The 26,613-nt window shown below is 36.7% G+C and overlaps 1 protein-coding gene across 2 annotated transcripts in view; it reads left to right on the top strand.

Moving 5' to 3' along the window:
* Nucleotides 1–26,613, top strand: part of CERT1 (ceramide transporter 1) — a 131,426-nt gene that overhangs the window by 42,707 nt on the left and 62,106 nt on the right. For both annotated transcript variants that reach the window (XM_061429993.1, XM_061429992.1), the window contains exons 5-6: nt 20,237–20,344; nt 20,723–20,861. In XM_061429993.1, coding sequence (XP_061285977.1) covers nt 20,237–20,344; nt 20,723–20,861 — 247 coding nt within the window. The remainder of the gene's footprint in view (nt 1–20,236; nt 20,345–20,722; nt 20,862–26,613) is intronic.

Below are 26,613 nucleotides of genomic sequence, written 5' to 3'. Positions count from 1 at the left end.
ATCTTAGTTACCTTGATATTATTACCTCAGGAAATGGTGTAAAAATGGTAAACAGTTTTGTATTATTTAAAGAAAAGATGACCCAGTAGACATGGAAGCAACAAACTAAATGTCTATCAGTAGATGAATGGATAAAGAAGATGTGGTACATGTAAACAATGGAATATTACTCAGCCAAAAAAGAATGAAATACTGCCATTTCCAGCAACATGGATGGACCTAGAGATTATCACACGAAGTGAAGAAAGTCAGATAGAGGAAGACAAGTATTGTGTGATATCACTTATATGTGAAATCTAAGAAGAAGATACAAATGAACTTATTTAGTAATACAAAACACAGACTCAGATTCATAGGTGCAGGAAACAACTTGTGACTCCTAAAGGGGAAACAGAAGGGGGAAGGACAAATTAGGAGTATGGGATTAACATACACACACCACTATCTATATGATAAACAACAGGGATTTATTGTGTAGTACAGGGATCTATATTCAGTAATTTGTAATAGCCTATAATGGAGAAGGATGTGAAGCCGTATACCTGAACTGACACAGTGTTATAAACCAACTATAGTTAAGTAAAAATTAAAGCAAATAAATAAAAGTGAGACAAGCTAGAATTCTAAAATCTCAGTACTTTGGAACGGGGCTAACCTGAATTCTGACACTGCAGACTCTGCCATGCATGACGTATGTGACCTTGCTGTCATCTCTTCTTAATGTGTTTAAAGGAAGACATGAAATAATATATGTAAGGTTACTTACCAGAATGGCTGATGTTTTTTCCCATTTATGACATAGTGGGAAAAGAAACAGTTTTGAAGTCACAAATTGACTGAAATTATACCATGTTTTTTATGGATAAAGAGTTCTACATTCAATGAGAGTTGCTAAATGTGCATTTAAAGAGAGTGGTCTGTTTTGTGTAGTTTTCAGGGCTAGCCCTCTTAATAATGATTAAAGGCATTATTAAAACTAATTTCGGTATTTTTAACTGAGATGATGTTTGTTGGCTTAGTTGATTTAGATTACAGCACTAGTTTTTTTCTGTTTTAAATAAGCATATTTGATTTTGTTCATTCTTCATAGTGAAGCTGGTTCAGGAATCTTTGCAGGTTGTCATTTTGTTTCTTCTCTTTGTATGAAGAATGATGCATAAAGCATATATTTCTTCTATATCATTGATTTCTTTGCACCTTTGAATAATGGATAGATAGGATCTTTAAGTCTCCATCAGAACATTGTGACTTACTCTGGGTAACAGAGTTTTGGTAAATTTAATTTCTTAGATTCAGCAGCAAGGTTCTAGATACAGTATATAAACTTTCTTTTCTTATTTCTAAATATAGTTTATTCATAAACAAGGAAGGAAAAATCATTGTTATTCTTATTAATATTTGTTAAATTTTAATGTAAAATGATATGTACCAATTTAACATATCAGTGAAGATTTAAACTGAATTTGAATTCTAAAAATAAATTGAGTTATTAAACCGACATGGGAAGGAGAAAATTCAAAAGCTATCATCAAACATAACCAGAAAAGTTTCCTCTCTTTTTTTTTTCTTCCCATAGACCAGGAGCAGGAAGATAGTGAGATGTTTTCGGATTCATGCTTCAAAATCACTAAAAAATATTAATGTGGAACCTAAACTTGGTAATTTTACTATTTAAGCAAGCATTCTTAGATTGATATTCAGAATCAAATCAAATTGTTAAGGTATCTTGATGAGGATAGGAGGTATTGTTTATTTTGAGGTTCACCAGGTACTAATCATTGCATTATTATACTTCAGGTACTTTATTTTCTAGCTACTGCCGTGAGAGATGAGGGAAATATTATTTCACAGACACGGTAACTGAGGTTTAGATTAAACTTAAGTGACTTGCCAGAGACTATACTGTGTTTTCGTAAATAGACTCTTAGGATTCAATTTTATGTTGATTGTGCTATTGGTTACCGTTGGCGGAATGCTTGAAAATAGTTCCTACAGGTTCACTTCCTGCAGGTTAGTGTGTGTTGTCTGAGTTCTGCTACCATATACATACCATATATATATACACAGGATAAATATGAACTCATCTTTCTGCCTATGGATTGCCATAACAGTGTTACATTGTAGTGTTTAAGCACTGGAGACTGGGGTCTGACATATATGGGATTAAATCCTAACACTATTATTTAACAACTGTGTGACCTTGGTAAATTACCTAAAGAAGGAAAGATGACATAATGCATTGTTTACTTCCCCGAAAAAAAAAAAAACCCACAAAAGACAAACAAGCAAGCGGAATAACCAGATCATGATAAAGCAAGTACTTCAGAGATGACCTGAGTTCCTATCATTCCAGTTCACTCAGTTCAATTCAGAGTTACTTCCATGGCACCACCTGTCCTTACGATGGCTGGACAGTACACTTGGAACAGTGGACTTTCTCTTCTGATGTCGTCAGATGGCCCTGCCACTCCATTGCCTTTTCTTGCTGTTAGGCCTTTGTTAGGGCTTCCCTGATAGGTTTGGCTGGGGAAATTGGAGGTTTCTGTTCTTTTCTTTCCAGGAAGCTGTTATTCTCATTATGATAACCTTTATATATCAATCAATTTCACACATACATCCATACATAGATACTTACATACATATCTGGAATTCTATTTTACAGAACCTCTTCAACAAGAATAATATGGTAGAGGTGATGTTGATGATAGCAAACATTTCTGAGGATTACAGTGTGCCAGATAGAGTAATAAACACTTCATATGCTTTTTCACATTTTGCTCTCACAACCTTGTGAGATTAACATTACTGTCCTGTTTTTACACATTAGGAAATTGAGACAGAGAGAGGTTAAGTAACTTGTCCAAGGTTAAACTGCCAGTGAAGGGCCAGCATTCAGACCCAGGTCTGTATGACCTGGGAACCGGAACTTCTGTCCAGCAAACACTTCTGCCATCGTATAAGTGTTCATGGCAGATGTATTTTGTTGACTGAAATCTTGAGCTTCTTAAATCACAGTGTTCTCATATTTTTTATATGTCCTTCATATCTCTGGTGTTTGTTTTGAACCATAAACTTCTTAAAGGCTCAGGGACACAACTTTTTTGTAGGAATCGGCAAGGCGTTAGACACATATGTTTTCCAGTTGAAATAATTTACAGTATTGTAAACATTTTAGGGGGGAAATTTGTAATTTAAGGAGTTGTTTTTTCTCTTTAATCTTTACATTTAGTGTTAGAATGATTACTGACAAAAATACACTAGGGTTCTGTGTTCTTTGTCTGCTGCTGCTGCTGCTGCTGCTAAGTTGCTTCAGTTGTGTTCGACTCTGTGCGACCCCAGAGATGGCAGCCCACCAGGTTCCCCTGTTCCTGGGATTCTCCAGGCAAGAACACTGGAGTGGGTTGTCATTTCCTTCTCCAATGCATGAAAGTGAAAAGTGAAAGGGAAGTCACTCAGTCGTGTCCGACTCTTCATGACCCCATGGACTGCAGCCTACCAGGCTCCTCCATCCATGGGATTTTCCAGGCAAGAGTACAGGAGTGGGGTGCCATCGCCTTCTCCGTTCTTTGTCTAACTCTGTTGTTTTGTCCTCCTTGGTATTCATTCCATAATAACTTGCTCAGTACAAGAAAAGTTAATATGATTTCATGATTTAAATTTTTGCAGTGTATTAGAAATAACATTAAACAAGTAGTCCCTCAAGTAGTCCCTGTGGAAAGAAGGTATTTCTGAGGTCTTTCTTAAATTCAGGGATTCTATTTTAATATAAAATATAGAAAGAGGCATATGTATACAAAACCAGTAATTTTATTTAAAATAATGTGCTGCCTTTATATATGTGGAATCCATTCATACTTTGCATTTCCCCTTAGGAATTGAAACAACACTAAATAAATCTTTAAAGACGGGGCTTGCTTGTTTTTTTAATCTCTTAGCCATCTGCCATGCTGTCTTTGAGGTCTAATAAATTGTTTTTGAAAATTATTTTAAAACTAAAAACTACAAATGTGATGGCAGGTTGGTTATTTTTTATTTGGATAAGTTAATATTATTTTTAGTAAAGATGTATCTAGTATTATCTAAAGGCTTCTGTGAGCATTTTCTGTGTAATCAGTTAATAAAGGAATTATGATAAGCCATCTGTTGACTCTATGATTTAAAAGAATCATAGGATTACTCCTAGAATCTTCTACAGTTGCAGTGCATGTGATTTTGAATAAACAGGGTTTCTTCCTACCATGAAAGAAACAGACTCCCCTACATCACCACCGCATCCAAACAAGAAAACTAGCAGGAATGCTCTCCCTGTACTAGCAGATGTAAGAATCACGTTGATAAAGTTAAGTTTTTTTGCTCTGGTAAGTTTGTAGTAATCATGACATTGCTTTATTTCCATAAGGGAGCAACCTTAGTAGATGCTGAAATTTTGGTGGTCATGGACCAGCCATATTCCCTATATTTTGTAAATTGTCTAAGACCTAAGCAGTCATAGGAAAGTATACAATTTAGGGAGGAAGAATGCAGATAATTTTGACAGACGTTGATTTTCTGTGGTGAGCATCTACAGGCAGCTGTTTTACAATTTGGTGTTTGTGCCTTTGTTCCTTTGTGAAGGCTCACTAATTCATCTGTAAAGCTCCGTTTGATTACTTTCAGAAGAAAGGTGTATTCTTGGCCTGAGAAGTTAAAGGATTTCTGTCTGAGGAAATTAAGTGCAATTTTTTTTTTAAGGAATTGATATATTTTACTTGAAATGGGTTATGAAAAAAGTTTCCCCACCAGAAGATTCTCATGGTTGAGCAAACCTAAATGATGCCCAAGACTCACTTTAAAGATCTTTTAAAAATGGTATTGCTTTCTGCCATAATGAGTTTTCTTTTTCCTATGGTATGTCAGGGTCAGTTTGATCTTAGTGCTTTTTCTCTACTTCTAAAAGAAGCAGTTTCTGCTTACTTGACATCTTAATTGCTTTTATCTTAAATTTGACATAAATTTATTAGAAAACTATTTTTAGTTAGGTGGCAGAATATACCTGTTTTCTTTCTAGCAGTTTTTAAACATCAAAGTCATATAAAGTCATCCCATTTCTGTTTGCTGCGGGATCTTAGTGCCTCAACCAGGGATTGAGCCTATGCCCACGGTAATGGAAGCTCAGAGTCTTTCACTGGACTGCCAGGGAAGTCCTCTGCCTTTTTTAACCAACTATAATATTGGAGAAATTTCTGAACAGGTACTAGAGGCTCATTCTATACTTGTTTGCTTTATAAATGATTATCATGTAAACTTAGCTTTCCATTTTGAATCTGATTAAATTGATGAAGGTTTAAGTATGCAAATAAAACTTTCACAACAACTAGTTTTTAGTGTATACTTTATAAAAGTAATTTATGGGCTCAGTGGATTAGAACCAGTTTTTCTTTTACCTTATTTGCATCACACCACAGTGATGAAGAAGATGGAATCAAATTTTACTTTTCCTTTATATTAAAGAGTTCTAATCGTGCTCAGTCGCTTCAGTTGTGTCGAACTCTGCAATTTCATGGACTACAGCCCACCAGGTTCCTCTGTCCATGGGATTTTCCAAGCAAGAATACAGGAGTGGGGTGCCATTTCCTTCTCCAGGGGATCGTCCCAACCCAGGGATCGAACCTGTGTCTCTTTTGTCTTCTGCATTGGCAGGCAGGTTCTTTATTACCACTAGTACCACCTGGGAAGCCCTTTAATTGTTGAGGGAAGTGCAGACCCAGTACTAGCTGCTGGAGTAGTCAGGGCTTTGCCATTTTCTCAGATAAGTTGTAGAAAAACCCAAGTAGGTGATATAACAACTGAACTTTATTAACCAGCATTTATTAAGTCTCTGGATGTTTCTCTCCTTAAAACGAGGAATTTGGTTGATTCTAAAAGTGGTAGTTACTCGATTGATTGCTTGCAATAATCCATCAGTTCAGTTCCATCACTCAGTTGTGTCCGACTCTTTGCAACCCCATGGACTGCAGCACGCCAGGCCTCTCTGTCCATCACCAGCTCCCAAAGCTTGTTCAGACTCATGTCCATTAAGTCGGTGATGCCATCTAACCATCTCATCCTCTGTCGTCCCCTTCTCCTCCATTATGGATTATTGCCTTTTCCCATGGACAGTAGGAAAAGGCAATAATCCATAATGGTTAGTAAAATGTTTTAACACTTAAATATAGATAATGTCTAACTATCATGATTTTTAAGGTTAGTGAAATCAAGGAAGAAAACAAGATACTAACTCTCTTTAATAGTCTTAGTGTTTTAGAATAAAAATACTTGTGTCAAAGGCTTTTAAAATAACTTTTTTAGTTTCTGTTGCCTGCAATTTTGTTGCAGTCAAAAGCAGAATTCACCTGAATTCATCTGCACTTTGTGCTTCCAAATGTTGCCTAAATACTTAATGAAGTTTATAATCCAAAAAGAGGGAATAAATGTCATTGATTTGTAGTTTTCAGCCAGGTTCTTCTGTCTAGGAAGGTGTTTATCTTTTACCAGTTATTAAAGGAGGAATCAGGATTTTACAAGAACAGTGAACCAAGGAGATATTTAGGTAGCTAATCTTATTAACCATGTGGCCAGTTGAGGAGAAATAACTTGACAACATTTTATGTCATAAAGACAGGGAGGGTCTTACAAATTAATGAGAAAAGTTTACACAGTGCAAATGAAAAAAAAAAAAAAGACCAAGAGACTTGATCTGGTACTTCATAAAGAGCATATCCAAATGGGTAATGAGCATATGAAAAGGTAGTCAACAGTTAATGCCATTAGATGTCAGGGAGCACAGTGATACCACCATATGCCTGAGTAGCTTAAAAAATAAAAGATTTAATACCAAATGTTGATGAGGATGGTGTGCAACAGATATCCACTGGTAAAACAATTTTGTACTGTCTTCTAAAGCTGAGCACAGTGGATTAGTCACTTAAGTCGTGTCTGACTCTTTGTGACCCCATGAACTGTTATAGCTCGACGAGCTCCTCTGTCCATGGGATTTCCCAGGCAAGAAGACTGGAGTGGGTTGTCATGATCAGGTGAATATTGAAAATTTGAAAAGGTCTTACAAGTATTGATGTCATCAGTTCAGTTCACTTGTTCAGTTATGTATGACTTTTCGTGACCCCATGGACTGCAGCGTGCCAGGGTTCTCTGTCCATCACCAACACTCCCAGAGTTGACTCAAATTCATGTCCATCATGTTGGTGATGCCATCCAAACATCTCATCCTCTGTTGTCCCCTTCTCCCGCCTTCAGTCTTTCCCAGCATCAGGGTCTTCTCCAATGAGTTGGTTCTTCTCATCAGGGGGCCAAAATAATGGAGTTTCAGCTTCAGCATCAGTCATTCCAATGAATATTCAGGACTGATTTCCTTTAGGATTGGCTGGTTTGATCTCCTTGCAGTCCGAGGGACACTCCAGAGTCTTCTCCAACACCACAGTTCAAAAGCATCAATTCTTCGGCTCTCAGCTTTCTTTATAGACCAACTCACATCCATACATGGCTACTGGAAAAACCATAGCTTTGACTAGATGGATCTTTGTTAGCAAAGTAAAGTCTTTGCTTTTTAGCATGCTGTCGAGGTTGGTCATAGCTTTTCTTCCAAGGACAAAGCGTCTTTTAATTTCATGGCTGTGGTCACCATCTGCAGTGATTTTGGAGCCCCCCAAAATAAAGTCTGACACTGTTTCCATTTTTTCCCCATCTATTTCCCATGAAGTGATGGGACTGGATGCCATAATCTTAGTTCTCTGAATATTGAGTTTTAAGCCAGCTTTTTCATTGTCCTCTCTCTTTGACTTTCATCAAGAGGCCCTTTAGTTCTTCTTCACTTTCTGCCATAAGGGTGGTGTCACTTGCATATCTGAGGTTATTGATATTTCTCCCAGCAATCTTGATTCCAGCTTGTGCTTCATCCAGCTTAGCGTTTCACATGATGTACTCTGCATGGAAGTTAAGTAAGCAGGGTGACAGTATACAGCCTTGACATACTCCTTTCCCCATTTGGAACCAGTCTGTTGTTCCATGTCCAGTTCTAACTGTCGCTTCTTGATCTGCATACAGATTTCTCAGGAGGCAGGTCAGAGGTCAGGTATTCCCATCTCTTGAAGAATTTTCCACAGTGTGTTGTGATCCACACAGTCAAAGGCTTTGGCATAGTCAGTAAAGGAGAAGTAGTTTTTCTGGAAATCTCTTGCTTTTTTGCTGATCCACCAGATGTTCGCAGTTTGATCTCTGTTCTGGTTCCTCTGCATTTTCTAAATCAGCTTCAACATCTGGAAGTTCACAGTTCATGTACTTTTGAAGCCTGCTTGGAGAATTTTGAGCATTACTTTGCTAGTGCGTGAGTTGAGTGCAGTTGTGTGGTAGTTTGAACATTCTTTGGCATTGCCTTTCTTTGGGATTGGAATGAAAACTGACCTTTTCCTGTCCTGTGCCCACTGCTGAGTTTTCCAAATTTGCTGGCATGTTGAGTATAGCATTTTCACAGTATCATCTTTGAAGATTTGAAATAGCTCAACTGGAATTTCAACTCTCTTCTTAGTGATGCTTCCTAAGGCCCACTTGACTTCACATTCCAGGATGTCTGGCTCTAGGTGAATGATCACACCATCGTGGTTATCTGGGTCATGAAGATCCTTTTTGTATAGTTCTTCTGTGTATTCTTGCCACCACTTCTTAATATCTTCTCCTTCTATTAGGTCCATACCATTTCTGTCCTTTGTTGTGCTCGTCTTTGCATGAAATGTTCCCTTGGTATCTCTAGTTTTCTTGAAGATGCATAGAGTTTACCAAACTTGCATGTTGTTGTAATGCTTACCACATATTTGCTACTAACAATTCAGGTAAATATTACTAGATTTTTAGCTGATTCCTTGTATCTTTTTAAGTCTGTAAATTGCTTGCAAAATGTTTCTTTAGATAAAAAAGATGAGGGGGGAAAAGGACAGTTAATCTGGAGTTGAATAAAGGTTCCATATTGCTAGTTTTAGAAAATATTAAAGATAAATGAAGCTTTGTAGTATTAAAGTCCTTGTTTGTTTTTGTTTTTTTTAAACAGTGTTCAGTATTGTATTTGAATTTTTATTTAATCAGGAGGGAAGATTTCTGACAGTCACCCGGACAGATGTGATTCTGCTTTTGTTCTATCTGATATGGAAATGTAGTGGTGGGTGGCATGGCTTATGCATATTGACAGCAGTGGAAATTATTTTCTCATTTTACTTGCTGAGTGTATCGAACATTCACTGGAAGAAAATGTTTCTTAAAAAATCAAGGTACATAAAACTATTCGTTTTCATCAAACATGCCTTTTTACCAAATACCTGAAAAACAGTTTTGCTTCCATTGTCTTAATTGTGTGATAGATACTCTGGGCTTGTGTGGTATTGAGGTATGAAAGACATCATTGTGTTAAGAATCATAAGAATAGGTAGCAAAGTAGATGAACTTTAAGTTAAAATGTTATCCTCAAAAAAAAAAAAATTCTGTCATTTTTCAGTCATATATCAAGTTCATGTTCTTGACAGACAAGTCATGATCATTGGCAGGAATATGTATGTATCAGTGTTTATTTCTTAGCCCGTTGTTCTCTTCAGTAGCACCCGCCTTGACCTGTAGAAGGATAGACTGTAACTAGCCAGTGTTATCATTTAATCCTGTGGGAAGTCTTTCAGTGTAGGTATTATTCCCATTTTGCATAAAAGTGAGATTGAACAGATTATGAGAACATTGATTAGTGCGTGGTAACATTATTCCAAGAACCAAACCTCAATTTTTTGTAATACACCCCGCTTTGTAGTTAGTTCCAGCTTTTTTCTCATGGGTGCATAGTTGAATACTAAGAAATAAATCATCAATCTCCTTAAAAAAAGAATCTTCACCATACAGTTAGATCTAAAAATTCTTAAGTCTTTTAAAACCATTCCTGCAAATAGTTGTATTGATCAGATTTCATTGGCTCCCCTTGCCCTGGGTTTTTTAAAAGTAACTTTTATTAATTAAAAGGAAAAAGTTACAAAATTACCATCAGTCTTATAACCAAGACAGTTCTTCATTTTGGTATATTTCCTTCTTATTCTCTGTACATTTTGCCCCTGTAACTTTATGGAAATAATGAAGTTTATATCCTGTTGTTGATTTTTTAACTCTAACATCATTTTCTCCTTATAACACAACTTCATTAATATTTCATTACATTTTAATTTTGGTACTCATTTGCTTATTCTTAGGCCTTTAGATGGTTTCAATTATTTTTTGCATTTAGTTTTTACTCCCTTCTACATGAAGTATTTTTCTGCAATTTGTGTCCTCATAAAGGATTCTCAGAAGTAGGACTGCTCTACTTAAGGGTATTAGCACTTTTGTTGTATGTTGTCAGGTTATTTCCCAGACTGGCGTTCATTCTACCTACAGAATGTGTAGGTCTTCCTTTCTCTGCTCTGCGTCTCTACCAGCTTCATTAATTTTTAACCTTTTCTAAGTGAGATAGATTAAACATGTGTTCTATGACTGCATTTTTTTGTTTTTATTTTTGTAGAGGCGATACATGATTACTGTAAATAATTCAAACAATACAGCCAATACTGAAAACTATATAAAAGAAATTGAAAATTCTGGCCACAGAGAAATGACCACTCTTCATCTTTGGTAAAGATTTCTTCCAGATAATTTCTTTGCATGTACACCTTAGATTCCATACTACTATGTAGCTTTTCCTTCACTCAACAGTAAGTTACAAGGATCTTTTTGTGTTTGAAATAGATTTCGTTCCTCCCTTACTCCCTGAGAAAAGAATGCATGTCCTTTTTAGAAAAGTTTGGTTTGCGATCAAAGCCCCAGAGTAATTAAGAATGTTCATTTGCTGACTGTTGTTTTATGTGCATGTATTTCTTTCAGGATCCTTGCAGGAAAGAATTAATAGTTCAGGTCCCCTGGCCAAATACCATCTTAACATTTCAACAGTCCTGCAAATACTACTTGGAGAAGGCAATGGCAGCCCGCTGCAGTACTCTTGCCTGGAAAATCCCATGGATGGAGGAGCCTGGGAGGCTGCAGTCCATGGGGTCGCTAAGAGTCGGACACGACTGAGAGACTTCACTTTCACTTTTCACTTTCATGCATTGGAGAAGGAAATGGCAACCCACTCCAGTGTTCTTGCCTGGAGAATCCCAGGGACGGGGGAGCCTGGTGGGCTGCCGTCTCTGGGGTTGCGCGGAGTTGGACACTACTGGAATGACTTAGCAGCAGCAGCAGAAAATACTACTTAGACATATTAACCCTGTTTTTTCTCTTATTGGGACATTTAAAGGAGTCTCAAAAAGTAGCGTTAATTATTTTGCCACTCTCATCTCTTTGTAGTTAGATAAAAAGAATGAAATTATGACCTTTTTACTTTATACCTATGAAACTTCCTTCTAAAAGCAAATATACATTGGCCCCCTTTTCTTCAGCAAATCATAAAATAGTTAATGAGCAGTGCTGGTATTTTGTTACATCTGCTGCTAGCTACTTTTAAACTTATTTTCCTCTGTAAAAGTGTGTCTCAAGTAGAGATATAAAGGAATATCCTGACTTTGTGCAAAGGTGAAGAAGCAATGGTAGCTAATACTTACTAAACACTTATGATGTAATATAAATATTAGAAAGAGTTGTTAAAGATTTCTTCACTATAAAGCACACTTTTTATATCCTTGTCTACTTCTTCAAGTTCCACTGTTTCAAAACAGGTATTTCCCTACAAAAAACAGGCTAGAACAAAAGACTTTATTATAGCTTTACTGAGTAAACACATTTTAAATAATAGATAATAAATGAATAGGGAGGCTGACAGTAGTTTAGTTTAATTGTACTTCTGCCTCTAACAGGGACTTACAAGCAGTGTGTGAACTTGATCCAAGGAGAAGTATGAGCCAAATAGGATTTAAAACAGAAAGTGGAGTATCAGATGTCTGTTTTTAAAGTACCACCCTGGCTACACTAGAAAAGATTTCAAGAGGAACTAGACTAAAAGTAGTTAGAAATCTGGAGGATTTATCCAGGTGACCACAGCTGGAAAACAGCAGTGGGAAATGGCAGTGGGAAAAGAGTGAAATGGACAGATTTAAAAGAAGTAGAAGCAGAATCTCTGGATGTTGAGGCAGTACAGTAATGATTAACATCATGGGCTCTTGAATTTGGAATTAAATCCTGGCTCCCTTACCAGTTGTGCAACTCATCACATAAAATCACCTACAAAATGGGTTAATATTAGTACCCATTTTACTTAGGCTTTTAAAAGGATTAAATGAGATAATTCACTTAAAGCTCTAGCATCAGCCCTGGCACAAAGTATCCTAAGTATTAGCTTTTACTATTGGTATTGGTGTTATAATTTATCCAGCTTGGCTTTGTGGGATTTATATATAAAATATCCATGTAAAATTGCTCAACTCTTTCATCAGCCTTCCTCTCAAGGCAAAACAAGAAAGATCTCTCTTATTCTTTAGTACTTGTTTTCTAAAGCTAGAGTGGAAATATTGTTAAACAACTTGCCTTTATACAGCCTCGTTTGATTTATCTGTTATTTCTTATCTCCATTTTAATGTAATTAAGAAAAAACAGCTGGGCTTCTAGACTCCCTACAAGGGGAAGAATTTGAAAAACAGATAATGACTGAATTTCAGAGTGTCAAAATTAGTTTATTTGGAATCATCTTTTGTGACACAGATTGGGTTCTTAAAAAGCTTTTGGTGGACTTCACTGGTGGCGCAGTGGGTTGGAATCGACCTGGCCAGTTGCAGGGGACACGGGTTTGATCCCTGGTCCAGGAAGACTCCACGTGCCACAAAGCAGCTAAGCCTGTGCACCATAACTACTGAGCCTTCCTGCTGCAACTCCTGAAGCCCATGTGCCCCAGAGCCTGTTTTCCACAACAAGAAACGCCCGTGCACTGCAATGAAGAGTGGCCCCTGCGCTCTGTGACTTGAAAAGGCCTGTGCACAGCAACGAAGACCTAGTGCAACCAAAAATCAGTTAATTAATAAATGTTTTAAAATTCCCATTAAAGAAAGCTTTTGGTGCAGAGGATATACTTGGTAGCTTTCTGAAAAGTCTAATTTCCCCTACAGATTAAACAAGATATGTATTATTATAAGAGAGGAATGTCTGAAATCAAGGAGAGTGGGCACTGCTGTTGGTGTACTCTACTTCTGTAGTATCGTATTGGGGCACTGTGGTAGTTCTTTGGATTGTGGTAGACAGTGTCTTAATTTTCTTTTACCCCTCTAGCCTTCTTTTAATACTTAGATAAGATGTGCAGTAAGGCTGTAGTTAACCCTTTCAGCCTTATCTCACTACAATACTACTTACTTAGATACTTCTATAAATGAAGGCCTATCTCATGCTTATTAGAAGAAAATGAAAAATGAATAACTGAGTTCCATAAATGACCTTCAAATGAGGTATTTTATTTGATAATTTTTTTTTTTTATTCTTTAATTGAAGGATAATTGCTTTACAGAATTGTGTTGTTTTCTGTCAAACCTCAACATGAATGAGCACCATGGGTATACATATGTCCCCTCCCTTTTGAACTTCCCTCCCATATCCCACCCCATCCCACCCCTCTAGGTTGTTGCAGAGCCCCTCTTTGAGTTTCCTGAGACATACAGCAAATTCCTGTTGGCTATCTATTTTACATATGGTAATGTAAGTTTCCATATTACTCTCTCCATACATCTCATCCTCTCCCCATGTCCGTAAGTCTGTTCTCTATGTCTCTTTCTCAATTGCTGCCTGAAAATAAATTCTTCAGTACCATTTTTCTAGATTCCGTATACTTGTCTTAGTATACAATATTATTTTTCTCTTTCTGGCTTACTTCATTCTGTATAATAGGCTCTAGGTTCATTCACCTCATTAGAACTGACTCAGATGTGTTCCTTTTTATGGTTGAGTAATATTCCATTGTATATACATACCACAACTTCTTTATCCACTCATCGGTTGAGATAGTGGTTTTTCAGTTGTGGTTTGAGAAAAATATCTTGAGAGTAAGCAAATATATTCTATTCATTTAGCCATATTGCTGCTGGGTTCTAGGCAGTCAGAAATGGATGAAATCTTCTTTAATACAATTTTTCAGAATATATTTTAAATTTTCTTTGATATATGAGATAATGCAATTTTCTGGAAATCATTGTAAGTTCAACCCTTCCTCATCTGATACATTGTTAGTGTCATTTTCTGAATAAATTGTGTTATGTTTTATCTTTCCAGCTGGTTCAACCCCTTTGTTGAACAATTGGGCCTCCACTGGATATATGCATTTTTAGCCTAAGTTTTGGTGTTTTCAGCTTGATATAGAGAATTGTAGTTCTAGACTAGCCATATCGTTTTAAAGATAAGAAAAATAAGCCCAAGAAAGTAATGACTGACTGGTCTGGCTGTCTAGTGGTGACAGTGACACTCAAGCCTGTGTCCTCCCTGTTCCTGTGTTCTTTGCACTTCAGAGGCTAGTGCTTCTGAAGGGGGAACCATACATATTTGAAAGGCTAAACAGATTTTTAATATAAGTGAAATTGTACCAAATTTTATTATAGCAAATATTAATAATTTGTTTACTTAGAATCATAAGCAAAATTATTGCCATTGCAACTTATTATGATACTTAAGCCATAATCCTGTTGATTACATCGTTCTCTTGGCTATGGTGTCTTGCTTCTCATGTGGTTTGCTTTAAAATGATATTGAAAGTAGATGTGTGGATACTGGCAACACGGCAGGCGCATTTGGTTTTATTAAGAGTTTTAGAGTTTCAGTTTCTGGAAAATACTCCTTTGTTCTTATGTTAACATTTAGTCTTACTTCTCTTTTCTCTTTTCCCATAATTAAAATGGAAAGGGACAATGTCAGGGGTAGACCTGTGCCACTAAACAGAGAATTCTTGACACCATGAGGAAGTTCATTTCTTTCTCAGTTTCTTTGGTTGCTTCTTCCTGGAGAATATTATTAGGACAAGGAATAAGCTCTTCAGAAGGCAAGTGCTATGAAAAAATAAATCAGCTTTTTTCTTGTATCTTATACCACTGTTTTCAGAGTGTAGATGGGCTGATGAAAAATGAGACTGTGCAAAATGAGAATAGATGTTTATCTCCTGTGTGAATGAGCCAAACTAATGTGACATGTGGCATGTGGTGTGGCGTGTGGGATATCTTAGTTCCCCAACCAGTGATTGAACCTGGGCTCCCTGCATATCTTAACCAGTGGACCACCAGGGAAGTCCCTAGAGTTCTCTTTTCAAATTAGTTCTTAGGCATTTCTGGTCCTTTTTAAAACTTGTAACTTTGAACTATATGATTTAATTTATTGTGATCTTCAGTGTTCTCAAAAAATCAAGATACAGAAGGTAAAAGTAAGGGATTTAGTATGAAGGTTACTGTCGTACTTTGACCAATAGTAACCTTTGTATCAACTTTCCAAGTATACTGCTTGGAAAGCACCAGAGTGCTACTGACCCCCTCTGGTGGTCAAAAGATTATGCTTTTTCCTCCCCCTAAAATGAGGAGGAGTATTATAATAAAGGTGTGGTCTCATTACTGTAATATTTAAAAGAACCCCACCTTGTACTATATAGGACATGTTCAGTAAGTATGTCATTGAACCAAAATGGCATTTTATGTTTATATAAAACACATTGATGAATACTGCTTACAAAACAGCTATCCCATCATGGTTTTTTTTTGGTAAAGCAATTTGTGTGAGCAATTTGTGTAATATATGTTAAAGGGGGGAAATATTCCTATAGTGACTGCATTTGAATTCCACATTATTAATTTTAGATGGAAATCGATGTTTTAAAAAATACTGTTTTGGTAATTACAGGTTGTAAATAAGTTCCACTTTTTTTCCTGTGGAAAAGCGGGATTAAGAAAAAAAAGCTATGTACCTTTAATGTATTATCCCTAAAATTGTACCAATGAAATTTTGAAAGCATGTCACAATTTTTAAGAACATTTAACAGTGTATATCCATTGTGACCATAAAGAAATTTATTCCCATTTTCCTCACCCCACCTTCAAAACACAGATGATAAATTCAGGGTGAGTATTGTTGCCTTTAAGGTGAACATCTTAGAAAGCCCAAATAGATGTCAACAACATTGCAACTTTTCAGAATAGTTTTATATCTTTTAGAATAATTTTTAGCCCCTGTGACAAAATGTTTTTAAAATATTGATATCCCTGGGGGACGTCCCTGGTGATCCAGTGACTAAGACATTGTGCTCCCAGTGCAGGGGGCCCAGCGTCGATCCATCCCTGGTCAGGGAGCTAGATGTCACATGCAGCGAAGAGTTTGCCTGCCGCAACCAAAAAAGAAAAAGATCCTCCATGCCACAAATAAAACTCAGCGTAGCCAACTAAATAAATAAATAATAAAATTTTTAATTATTAAAAATAAAAGAAAAATATTGATATCTTTGATAGAGTTTTGAGAGAAATCCAGTACCAAATGAAGCCATGTCATGTGAATAGGAAAGGCAGTCAAGCTTAATTCTACAGTTTGTAGCTAGTCCTTTAAAGTAGTAAGACCATTTTAAAATTTATATTCTGCAACTCCCCAAAATGATTTTAGATAGCTCCATTTTGCGGCTGTATCATAAAATCACTCTCAATGTTATAATAGTACCTAGGAATCTTTGATGCATTGTTGCCAGAATGATAGGCATTTCCAGAATGACTGGTTTTTAAACAGGGGTGATTCATTTGTATGTACATGTATATGTTTGTTAAGCACTTAGATTATTTTTAAAGTTGTCCCAGTGCAGTTACTGACATAGAATGACAAATGAACCCCCATTATTTAAACTGAATAGAATGAAATTGATATTCATGAGTATACTATATTTTTTCCCTTAGAATGATATATATAATTTATAATACAATTTATTTAAGTGAAACTTTGTTAGAAATAGAAACACGGTTATTCTAAATGCTCAGACTCAACATTCATTTACTATCCACTACTTAAAATGTACAGCAACATTATTGCTATATTAGAGTCTTTTGTTCTGTCATGCCTTTGTTGTAAGGAGATATTACTGTTTTGAAATAGTGGAACCTGAAGAAACAGACAAGAATATAAGAAGTATCTTTTAGAGTCAAAAAATGTTTAGTAAAGCTTTGTAGTGTTTGTATTTTGTTTTAAGATCTTAAAGTTTTGACTTACTCTGTTTAGGACTCATTGATATAAAGCATGTAAATGGAGAGGGTAGATTCATTTGGATTTGAATTTCAAATTGTTTGGTTCTAAATATTTTAAAATAAATATCTAAAATTGTTTTAAAATAAAATTTTGAAAATTATGAGTTTTATATTTAAATGGACAGTTCGAATTAATTACTAGTTAGAAATGAATGACATACAAGTATCTGAGATAAGTGACTTCTGAAGTGCTTTATATTTTTAGTCCATTACATTTAATAGTCCATTAAATCTATTTAGTCCAATAGATTTTTCTTATTTTTAATTCCAGTCTTCTATATTTAAATCTATGAAAAACTTTACCAAAACAGTACAACAGTTAAAATGTAGAAACACTGTGCTCAGAAAGTTAGTATTCCTTTCAGATGGGAAACAGAAACTAGAGCCACGAGAAACCTAGGTCAGTGCCTTTGTTCCAGGACATTATTTGATAAAAGAAAAAGTCTTATTTTTTTAATGAATTATATGATTTCTGTAATTAGAATTCTCTTTTATTGGGATTCTGTTATACTGAAACAAGCTTACCTTTTTTTCTTTAGCTATTTTATTGAGGTATAATTTATAAAATGTATCAACTTAACTGGACACTTTGAGTTTTGACAACTGTAATGTGTTCTCACCAAAATTTATCTTTAGAGTTAGTGTCCCCACTGTCCCCTGGCCTGCTTTTCTCATGAACTATAACTTTGTCTTTTTTTAATAATCAGTTTTCTTGAGGTAGCATATATACAATGCATATACTTAATCCTTTCATTAATAGTTTCCCTGGCATCAAAATGCTTACTTTGTAATTTCTACCTCATTAGTAAAATATTGCTTTGCTTTGAGATAGGGAGTGGTATAGGGTGATACAAGTCTTGGAGAAGAGCTTTGATTCCATCTAGTCATAACTTTTATGGAGTGCAGGAGGAGAAGAGGGTGACAGAGGATGAGATGGTTGAGTGGCATCATCAACTCAATGGACATGAATTTAAGCAAACTCTGGGAGATAGCGAAGGACAGGGTAGCCTGGTGTGCTGCAGTCCATGGGGTCGCAAAGAGTCGGACACGACTGAGTAGCTGAACAACATAAGTGTGTAATTTCTTGGTAAATTCACAGTTAAGAACATATTGCAGTACCTTTTATAGCTAGAATGTTTTATGAACAATCATTATTACAGTATGACAATTTTATTTTGAATCTTTAACAACCAGTATGTACCTGAAGCTTGGACTTTGGGAAGCATATGCTAGATAGGATGCTAAAAATGATTAGGTATTATTTTACTTCTTAAGTTTATGACTAGGATTAAAATTATGCACAGTACTTCTAAAATCTATAGAAAGTAATCAGATACCCTAAATACTTGAACAGGTTTTAGGTATTTGAAACTTATTTTTTCCAAATGTTCAATTCCTTTGTCTATATTTTTGAAAAGTGAAAATTAGTAGCTCAGCCATGTCCAACTCTCTGCGATCCCATGGACTGTGTGTAGCCCACCAGGCTCCTCGGTCCAGGGAATTCTCCAGGTGAAAGAGTACTGGAGTGTGTTGCTGTTTTCCTTCTCCAGGGGATCTTCCTGACCCAGGGATCGAACCCAGGTCTCTTGCATTGCAGGCAGATTCTTTATCATTTGAGCCACAAGGGAAGTACTGCATTTTCCTAGGGAGGATGAGATACAAAATTGATACTCCTAAGCAGGGGTCCCCAACCTTTTTGGCACCAGGGGCCTGTTTGATTGAAGGTAATTTTTCCACAGATGGGATCAGGGGATGCTTTCAGGATGATTCAACTGCAGCAGTGGGGTGCAGCTGTAAATACAGATGAGGTTTCACCCACTTAACTGCCTCACCTCCTGCTCTGCAGCCTAGTTCCTAACAGGCCACAATACTGGTACCAGTCTGTGGCGCCATGGGTTGGGGACCCGTAAAGAGTAGCAGTTCTTCAAAATTAGATCACAGTGCTGAGTCTAAATAAAGCCTTCTATCGTGTGATGACAAAGTAGGTTGGGAAAATTGGGGATTTTCTTTGTGTCATGAACTGTTAAGGTCACTCCAAAAATGGAAAAAATTGCAACTGTCTTACAGAAGGTCGAAGTCCAGTAGTCCAGGAGTAGTAATGAAATGTAACTATTAAAATTGGGTAGTAGATGCCATAATCATAATAGGTTAAGAATGTTGAGAATACAGAGTCAAACTACCTGAAATAATAGGAAAGGCTTCATTGAGACAGGTATTTGAGCTATGTGAGGATAAGTAATTTGTTAAAGTAATTTGATACAGAAACAGTACTCAAAGTTTCCTTTTTCTTTTGGTCCTTGTTCCACCAAAATTTTTTACCATGGTAAAATATGAATGACGATCTATCATTTTAGCTTTTTAACTGTACAGTTCTGTGACATTAAATTTATCCACATTGTTATTCAACCATCATCACATCTATCTCCAGAACTTCATCTTATCCAGCTCTGTACCTAGTAGATTCTAACACCTCATTCTCCTATCTTCCTAGCTCCTTGATAACCACGACTCCACTTTCTGTCTCCATGAATTTACCTACTATAGGTAGCTCTCCTATTATAAACGGTTAGCCCACTAGCCCAGCGTGTAGTTGGTATTCAGTAAATTTCTAAATTAATGGCAGTTAGCAATTGGAACACATTGCTTATGCCAGTGCATTACCTATGTTTCTTGAGTGAACTCTTATTTCTAATTATTGTTCCAATAACCTTATTTTTTAATTTTTTACCATAACCCTTATTAGTTTATGTGGAAACTTTTGTTTTCTCAAGTATTTTTTCCAGTTTTATAATTGATCATGTAACATTGTATTAGTTTAAAGTTTACAGCATAAAGATTTGATATTTGTATATAATGTGAAATGCTTATTACAATAAGTTTACTTAATGTTCCTCACCTGACATGGTTAAAAAGTTTTTTCTTGTGATGATTAAGTATTTTTTATTTAATTTTTTCATGTAGTTTACTTTCCTTTTTAGACTGAATCTGGATATGGATCTGAATCCAGCTTGCGTCGACATGGCTCCATGGTGTCATTGGTATCCGGAGCAAGTGGCTATTCTGCAACATCCACCTCCTCATTCAAGGTTTGTAATTATGAATGCTTTAAGTTAAGGCAGCATAAATTGAGTTTAGTACTGAATGTTGTGAGCAGAACTTATTTAATAGTTTTTTGAAAAAAAATTTTTCATAATTTTTCATCACAATGTTAATTTGAAAATATTAAATATTAGCAAGTTGTCAGGCTTATTTCTCTCATTTCCTTCAGGCTTATCACTGTCAAACAATTAATTAGTTTCAAGTCTTTCCTTGGAAATACTACATTGAACTTGACAACTCTTCTTACCCCAAGCCCTCAGTAGTAAGATATAGACCTTAAATTAAAAGATGATGAAATCCCATGGGACTAAGTAAATTTTAATTTTGTTAACTTGGATTCCATCCTCCCATTTTCTCTGTTGCAGAAGGGCCACAGTTTACGTGAGAAACTGGCTGAAATGGAAACCTTTAGAGATATACTGTGTAGACAAGTTGATACTCTACAGAAGTTCTTTGATGCCTGTGCTGATGCTGTCTCCAAGGATGAATTTCAAAGGGATAAAGGTTAATTAGGCTATTACCACTATTTTTACTTGGAGAATGAATGGATTTAAAGCCTCTTGATCTTAAAGGGTAATGTCTTTTAAGTGATGAAGGTAATTATAGTCACTTTTGCTGCACATCACTAATGTCACAGATTTCAGTGTCCATGTAACTTGTGTACTTTAATAGCACCTTAATTAATCTGATCACCCATACCAGATATTATTGAGGATTTTAAAATGATTTTTGAACTCTTTATTTTATTAAAAAATGTAATATCATATGGAGCATTTCACATGATTATGTCTAATAAATTGCACCCTATGACAAGTCATAAGAGACAAGCATATGTTTATGTTAAATCCTCCACATCGGGAATCAGTCAGTCTTTTTTCCCTCCCTCTTCCTCTTCTTCCTCTCCCTCTTTCCTCTCTTTCTCTTCCTCTGCCTTCCTTTCCTCTGCCCTTTTTCTCATAGAGGAAGAAGTCTGGGTAATGGAATAGAATAATCATGGAATGACATGTACATATATAAGTAATTTCTAGGGAGATTTTTTCCTTTAAGAGGTAAAAGAGAGAGATGATATTTAGTTAACCTGTAATATGAATTCTAAAGATACTTTTCATTTGTTAACTGCTGAATGTTACTGGTGTAGTATCTATTCTTCAGTTTTTCTCTTAATCTGCTATATAGGCAAAAATGAACTACTCATAACAGTTTTACTAAATAGTGCTAAGTTCGTTCTCAGTATGACTAGGTTCCCTGACATGGTTTTGTTTTTTGGTATTATTAAATGTGTTATGTGGGTTTATATTCTTTCTGTTAACTTGCCTGCAAGATGGCGAGTAGAAGAACATGAGCCCATCCCTTCTTACATATTCTTTTCCTATTCTCTGTTCTTTTTTCCCTTTCTCTACCTTCTTTTGGATTGAATATTTTTTATAATTCTATTTTTTATCTCCTTTGTTGACTTTTTGTTAAATTTGTTATTACAGTGGCTATTTCAGGGTTTATAGTATACACATTTAAGTTATTACAGTCTACCTTCAAGTAATATACCACTTCTTTTATTGTGTAAAAACCTAGAATAATGTATTTCCATCTCTCCCCACTACTAAGGCAAAGCAGCTCAGCATTCTCTAGCCAGTTCTCTATGTATTGTCCCAGGTCTGTGTTGTAGGGACAGACACTTTGCCTGCTCCACATAGGCTTTGGGTCCTTTTCCCAGGAATCCTTTCAGATGGTTCTTTCTATGACCTCTGTAGTTCCTCAACTTATATGTGCTATCAGTACTCTACACAAGACTCTCAGTGGGACCTTCTGCCCCTACCCAGAGTTCTGTCTCTGTACAGTACAGCTCTCTTCTCCCAAGTACTCAGCCTTCTGAACTCTAGTGACCTTTGTCTATCTGGATTTTCAGCTCCATTTTCTCACCTCAGAAGAGTACCAGCTCCTCCGGAGTTCCTCCTTACTCCGCAGCTTGGAAACCCTCACCGCAGTAGACTGGACCAGTCACAGGGCTCACATCATTCATTCCCCAGCCCTTAGGGATCACTGTCCTTTGTTGCCTCATAGCCAGTGTCTTGAAAACCATTGCTTCATATATTTTGTCTGATTTTTTAGTTTCATGCGAGAGGATAAATTCTCTCCTTGTTGTTCCATCTTTGTCTGAAGCAGAAGCCCATATTCCTCTTAAAATACTTAATTTTATCTACAGTAGACTTGAAATTCTTTATATTTGATACACTTCAAGTTTTTGGCTCTTTAATATTTAATGTTTATCTCTCTAAAAAATAAAGACGGTTGAACTTTTATTTCTCATTAATTAAAAAAAAGTATACTTATTTTTCTGTCAAAGTAGACCTTACATATCAGCTTTCATTTGTTTGCAGATAGCAAGCAAACTGTCCTTTAAACTAAAACAAGGTAGATACAGAGTAGAATTCTTCTTAATTTTTAAATGGTCCATGTCTCCATGTCAATAATACATAGCATTTTAAGGAGGAAAGTGATGGTGGAAGGAGCAGAAATTGGCATGCATTCACAACCAAGTTGTGTAGAAGATTTGAAAAATATCTTTAGACACTATTTGTGTTTGACTATATAGCAACAGTGATGTGTGTGTGCTCTGTCATGTCTGATTCTTAGTGATTCCATGGACTGTGGCTGCCAGGCTCCTCTGTCCATGGGATTTCCTAGGCAAGACTGTTGGAGTGGGTTGCCATTTCCTTCTCCAGGGGATCTTCCTGACCCAGGGATCAACCCCACACCTCTTGCATCTCCTGCATTGCCGGTGAATTCTGTACCACTAGCACCACCTGGAAAGTGCAACAGTGACAGACTAACATATTGGTTTGTTAAGGCTGCCGTCACCAAAGTACTCCGTCACCTGTGCCTTAAACAGCAGAAATTTATTTCTCCACAGACTGGAAGCTAAAAATGTGAGATCATGGTTTTGGCAAGTTTGGTTCCTTCTGAAACCATGAGGGTCATGAGGGAAGGATCTGTTCTAGACTTCTTTCCTTGCCTTGTGGATGAGCATCTGCTCCACATGTCTTCACATTATCATCCTTCGTAAGTGTCCATGTCCAGACTTCCTTCTCCTATAAGGACACTGGTCATCTTGACATATTGACTGGGCCCATTGTCATGAACTCATTTTAACTTGATTACCTCTGTGAAGACAATGTCTCCAAATACAGTCATAGTTTGGAATATAGGAAGGTTAGGATGTCAACATATGAATTTAGTTGTGGCACAATTCAGCCATAACAACTAATTTCCCTATAAATGGCTATTTTGCAAAATTTTATTTTTAAGAGTACGTGCTGGGTAAAGCTGAAATAAGAACATGGAATAAGAACATTAAGGGCCATAGTTTCTTGCTTCAACTACACATCAGAATTGCCAACCTAAGGATCTCTGTAGGTGTAGTAATACTTTCACTAAATTACCAAGACATTGTGTGTCACTGAAATGATAGTAGCAAGCTCTCATTTTAAGTGTTCAGTGTTTTTATTTAAAACATTTTATTATAATTGCTAGTAAGACTGAATGCCCGCTGCCCCCCCTTACCCCCCAACCCCCCCTCCCCGGCCACACACACACACACACTATTCAGTAAGATTTAATTAACCATTTAGGTCCAGCTGGATGGTGCTGGAGAAAGCAATGGCAACCCACTCCAGTACTCTTGCCTGGAAAATCCCACGGGCGGAGGAGCCGGTAGGCTGCAGTCCATGGGGTCGTGAAGAGTTGGAGACGTCTAAGCAACTTCACTTTCACTTTTCACTTTCATGCATTGGAGAAGGAAATGGCAACCCACTCTAGTGTTCTTGCCTGGAGAATCCCAGGGACAGGGGAGCCTGGTGGGCTGCTGTCTATGGAGTCACACAGAGTTGGACAGGACTGAAGCGACAGCAGCAGCAGATGGCGCTAATGGTAAAGAACCTGCCTGCCAATGCAGGAGAGGTGGGTTCCATCCCTGGGGTCAAGAAGATCCCTTGGAGGAGGAAATAGCAACCTACTCCAGTATTCTTGACTTGAGAACCCCATAAAAGAGGAGTTTGGTGGGCTACAGTCCATAGGGTTGCAGAGTCAGACAGGACTGAAGCAACTTAACACACGCACAAAAACAAGATATATATTCATATTGAAAATAAAGGTTCTGATCTTATTTTTCTATTCATTATTAGTTTGATGACTTGAAATAAATCACTTATCAATTTCTGCATATCTCTTTCCTTTGTAACATGGATGTTGTTACACAAGCACGATTGTGAGATTTAAATTAGAATATGTATGTTAACACCGTGCTTAGTAGCAAAAAATCAATAATAGCTGCTGTTATTAATATGGTTAATTTGGATAATTGCAGGGATAATGAAAGCAGGAATGTATAAGATCCAAAGATGGAATTTAGCATAATAGATAATGGGTGTTAGTGAGGGTGAGACTGGTCTGATAGGGATGGGAGATTTGTATTAGGACAGTGTTTCAAACCATGTCAGACATCCCTTAAAGGTGCTTCAGTATGGACAAGGAGTCCTTGATTGTGAAGGGAAGGGGGAAGGCCACGTTTTTACCTGGAGAAGCTTTTGTTTTCATCAGTTTTATATGTTGATTATTTGCTTTAAAAAAAAAAAAAAGGTTGAAAATTTCTGCTTGATAGTACTAGGCTACTGAATGGTTAGGGAGATGAAAGGAAATCTTTAGTAACCCAAGGTAGATGCTGAGGAGATGAAAGAAGTGCAAAAATTTTGGTATTGAAGACCAGTTAATCATAGTAGTATTGAGCCAAGGTCAGGATCTTGTCTGAGGATGACTAATGACTTAAAGTCAGAGCAGCTTTGTGGTAGTTAATTTCTTAAAGTCAAAGTGAAGTCCCTCAGTCATGTCCGACTTTTGCGACCCCATAGACTATAGCCTACCAGGCTTCTCCGTCCATGGGATTTTCCAAGCAAGAGTACCGGAGTGGCTTGCCATTTCCTTCTTCAGGGGATCTTCCTGACCCAGGAATCGAACCCGGGTCTCCCGCATTGCAGGCAGATGCTTTACCCTCTGAGCCACTGTTTCATAGAATTGACCTTATTTGCAAATTATTGATGAGAAGCCAGAGATCCACAGAATCTGGAAATTTTGAAACTGAAGTATTTGCAGAAGCTACAGTATGGATTTTGAAGTCTGTAGGAATAATGATGGGCGTGGAAAAGAAAAATGTTAGTTGGATACTGATAGCAGTTAGCTGCTGATAAAATAGTAGGTGTTAATATAAATAGATAATGGCAGCTTGTGGTTTGAAAATTATTATAAATAAGTACGAATTTTCAGGTAATAAAAAAAAGAAAGAGCCCAGTAATTAGAAAATGGTAATACTGAATAAAGCTATTTTCCATTTAGTCAGGGAGGGAATAAGAAATAGGAATAGGCTTTGCTTCCATTAGAGGGAGAGTTAAAATAGATGAAATGTTCCTTGTAGACCCAAATTGCTCCTGACGTAAGATGATATAGACAAGAAGTAAGACATTAGTTTAATGTGAAGATTTCTCTTGTAGAAAAGGAGTTCAGCAAAAGATAATATTAGGTTGCTATAAACGTAATTGTGATTTCAGACCATGAATTTTAAATCATTATTGTTGTTCAGTTGCCAGGTCGTGTCTGACTCTTTGCAGCCCCATGTACTGCAGCACGACTAGACTCAAACACATCTTTATTAATCAAAATAAGAATCATTACAATTAACACATTTTTGCCAATGAGAAATAAATTGGTTTATTCCTGCAGCATAAAAGTCCGTGCTTTGGGATTCAGTGAACTCTTGGAAAGATTTTCTCTATCTTGTTAGTTGTGGAAGTATTTTCCCTGCAAAAAGTTGTCTAGATGCTTGAAGAAGTGATAGTCAGTTGGTGAGAACTCAGGTAAATATGGTGGTTGAGGCAAAACTTTGTAGCTCAATTTGTTCAACTTTGGAAGCGTGGGCTGTGCAAGATACAGTCGGGCATTGTCATGGAGAAGAATTGGGCCCTTTTTGTTGACCAGTGCCAGCTGCCAGCATTGCAGTTTTCAGTGCATCTGATCAATTTGTTGAGCATACTTCTCAGATACAGTGGTTTTGCCAGGATTCGGAAAGCTGTAGTGGATCAGACCAGCTACAGACCATCGAACAGTGACCATGGCCTTTTTTTGGTGCATGTTTGGCTTTGGGAAGTGCTTTGGAGCTTCTTCTTGGTCCAGCACTGAGCTGGTCGTCATTGCTTGTCCTGTACAATGCACT

The sequence above is a fragment of the Bos javanicus genome, chromosome 10 (genome assembly GCF_032452875.1).
Source record: "Bos javanicus breed banteng chromosome 10, ARS-OSU_banteng_1.0, whole genome shotgun sequence".
Classification (NCBI taxonomy): domain Eukaryota; kingdom Metazoa; phylum Chordata; class Mammalia; order Artiodactyla; family Bovidae; genus Bos; species Bos javanicus.
Note: the sequence above shows the minus strand (reverse complement) of the source record. Positions and strands in the feature narration are given on the sequence as shown.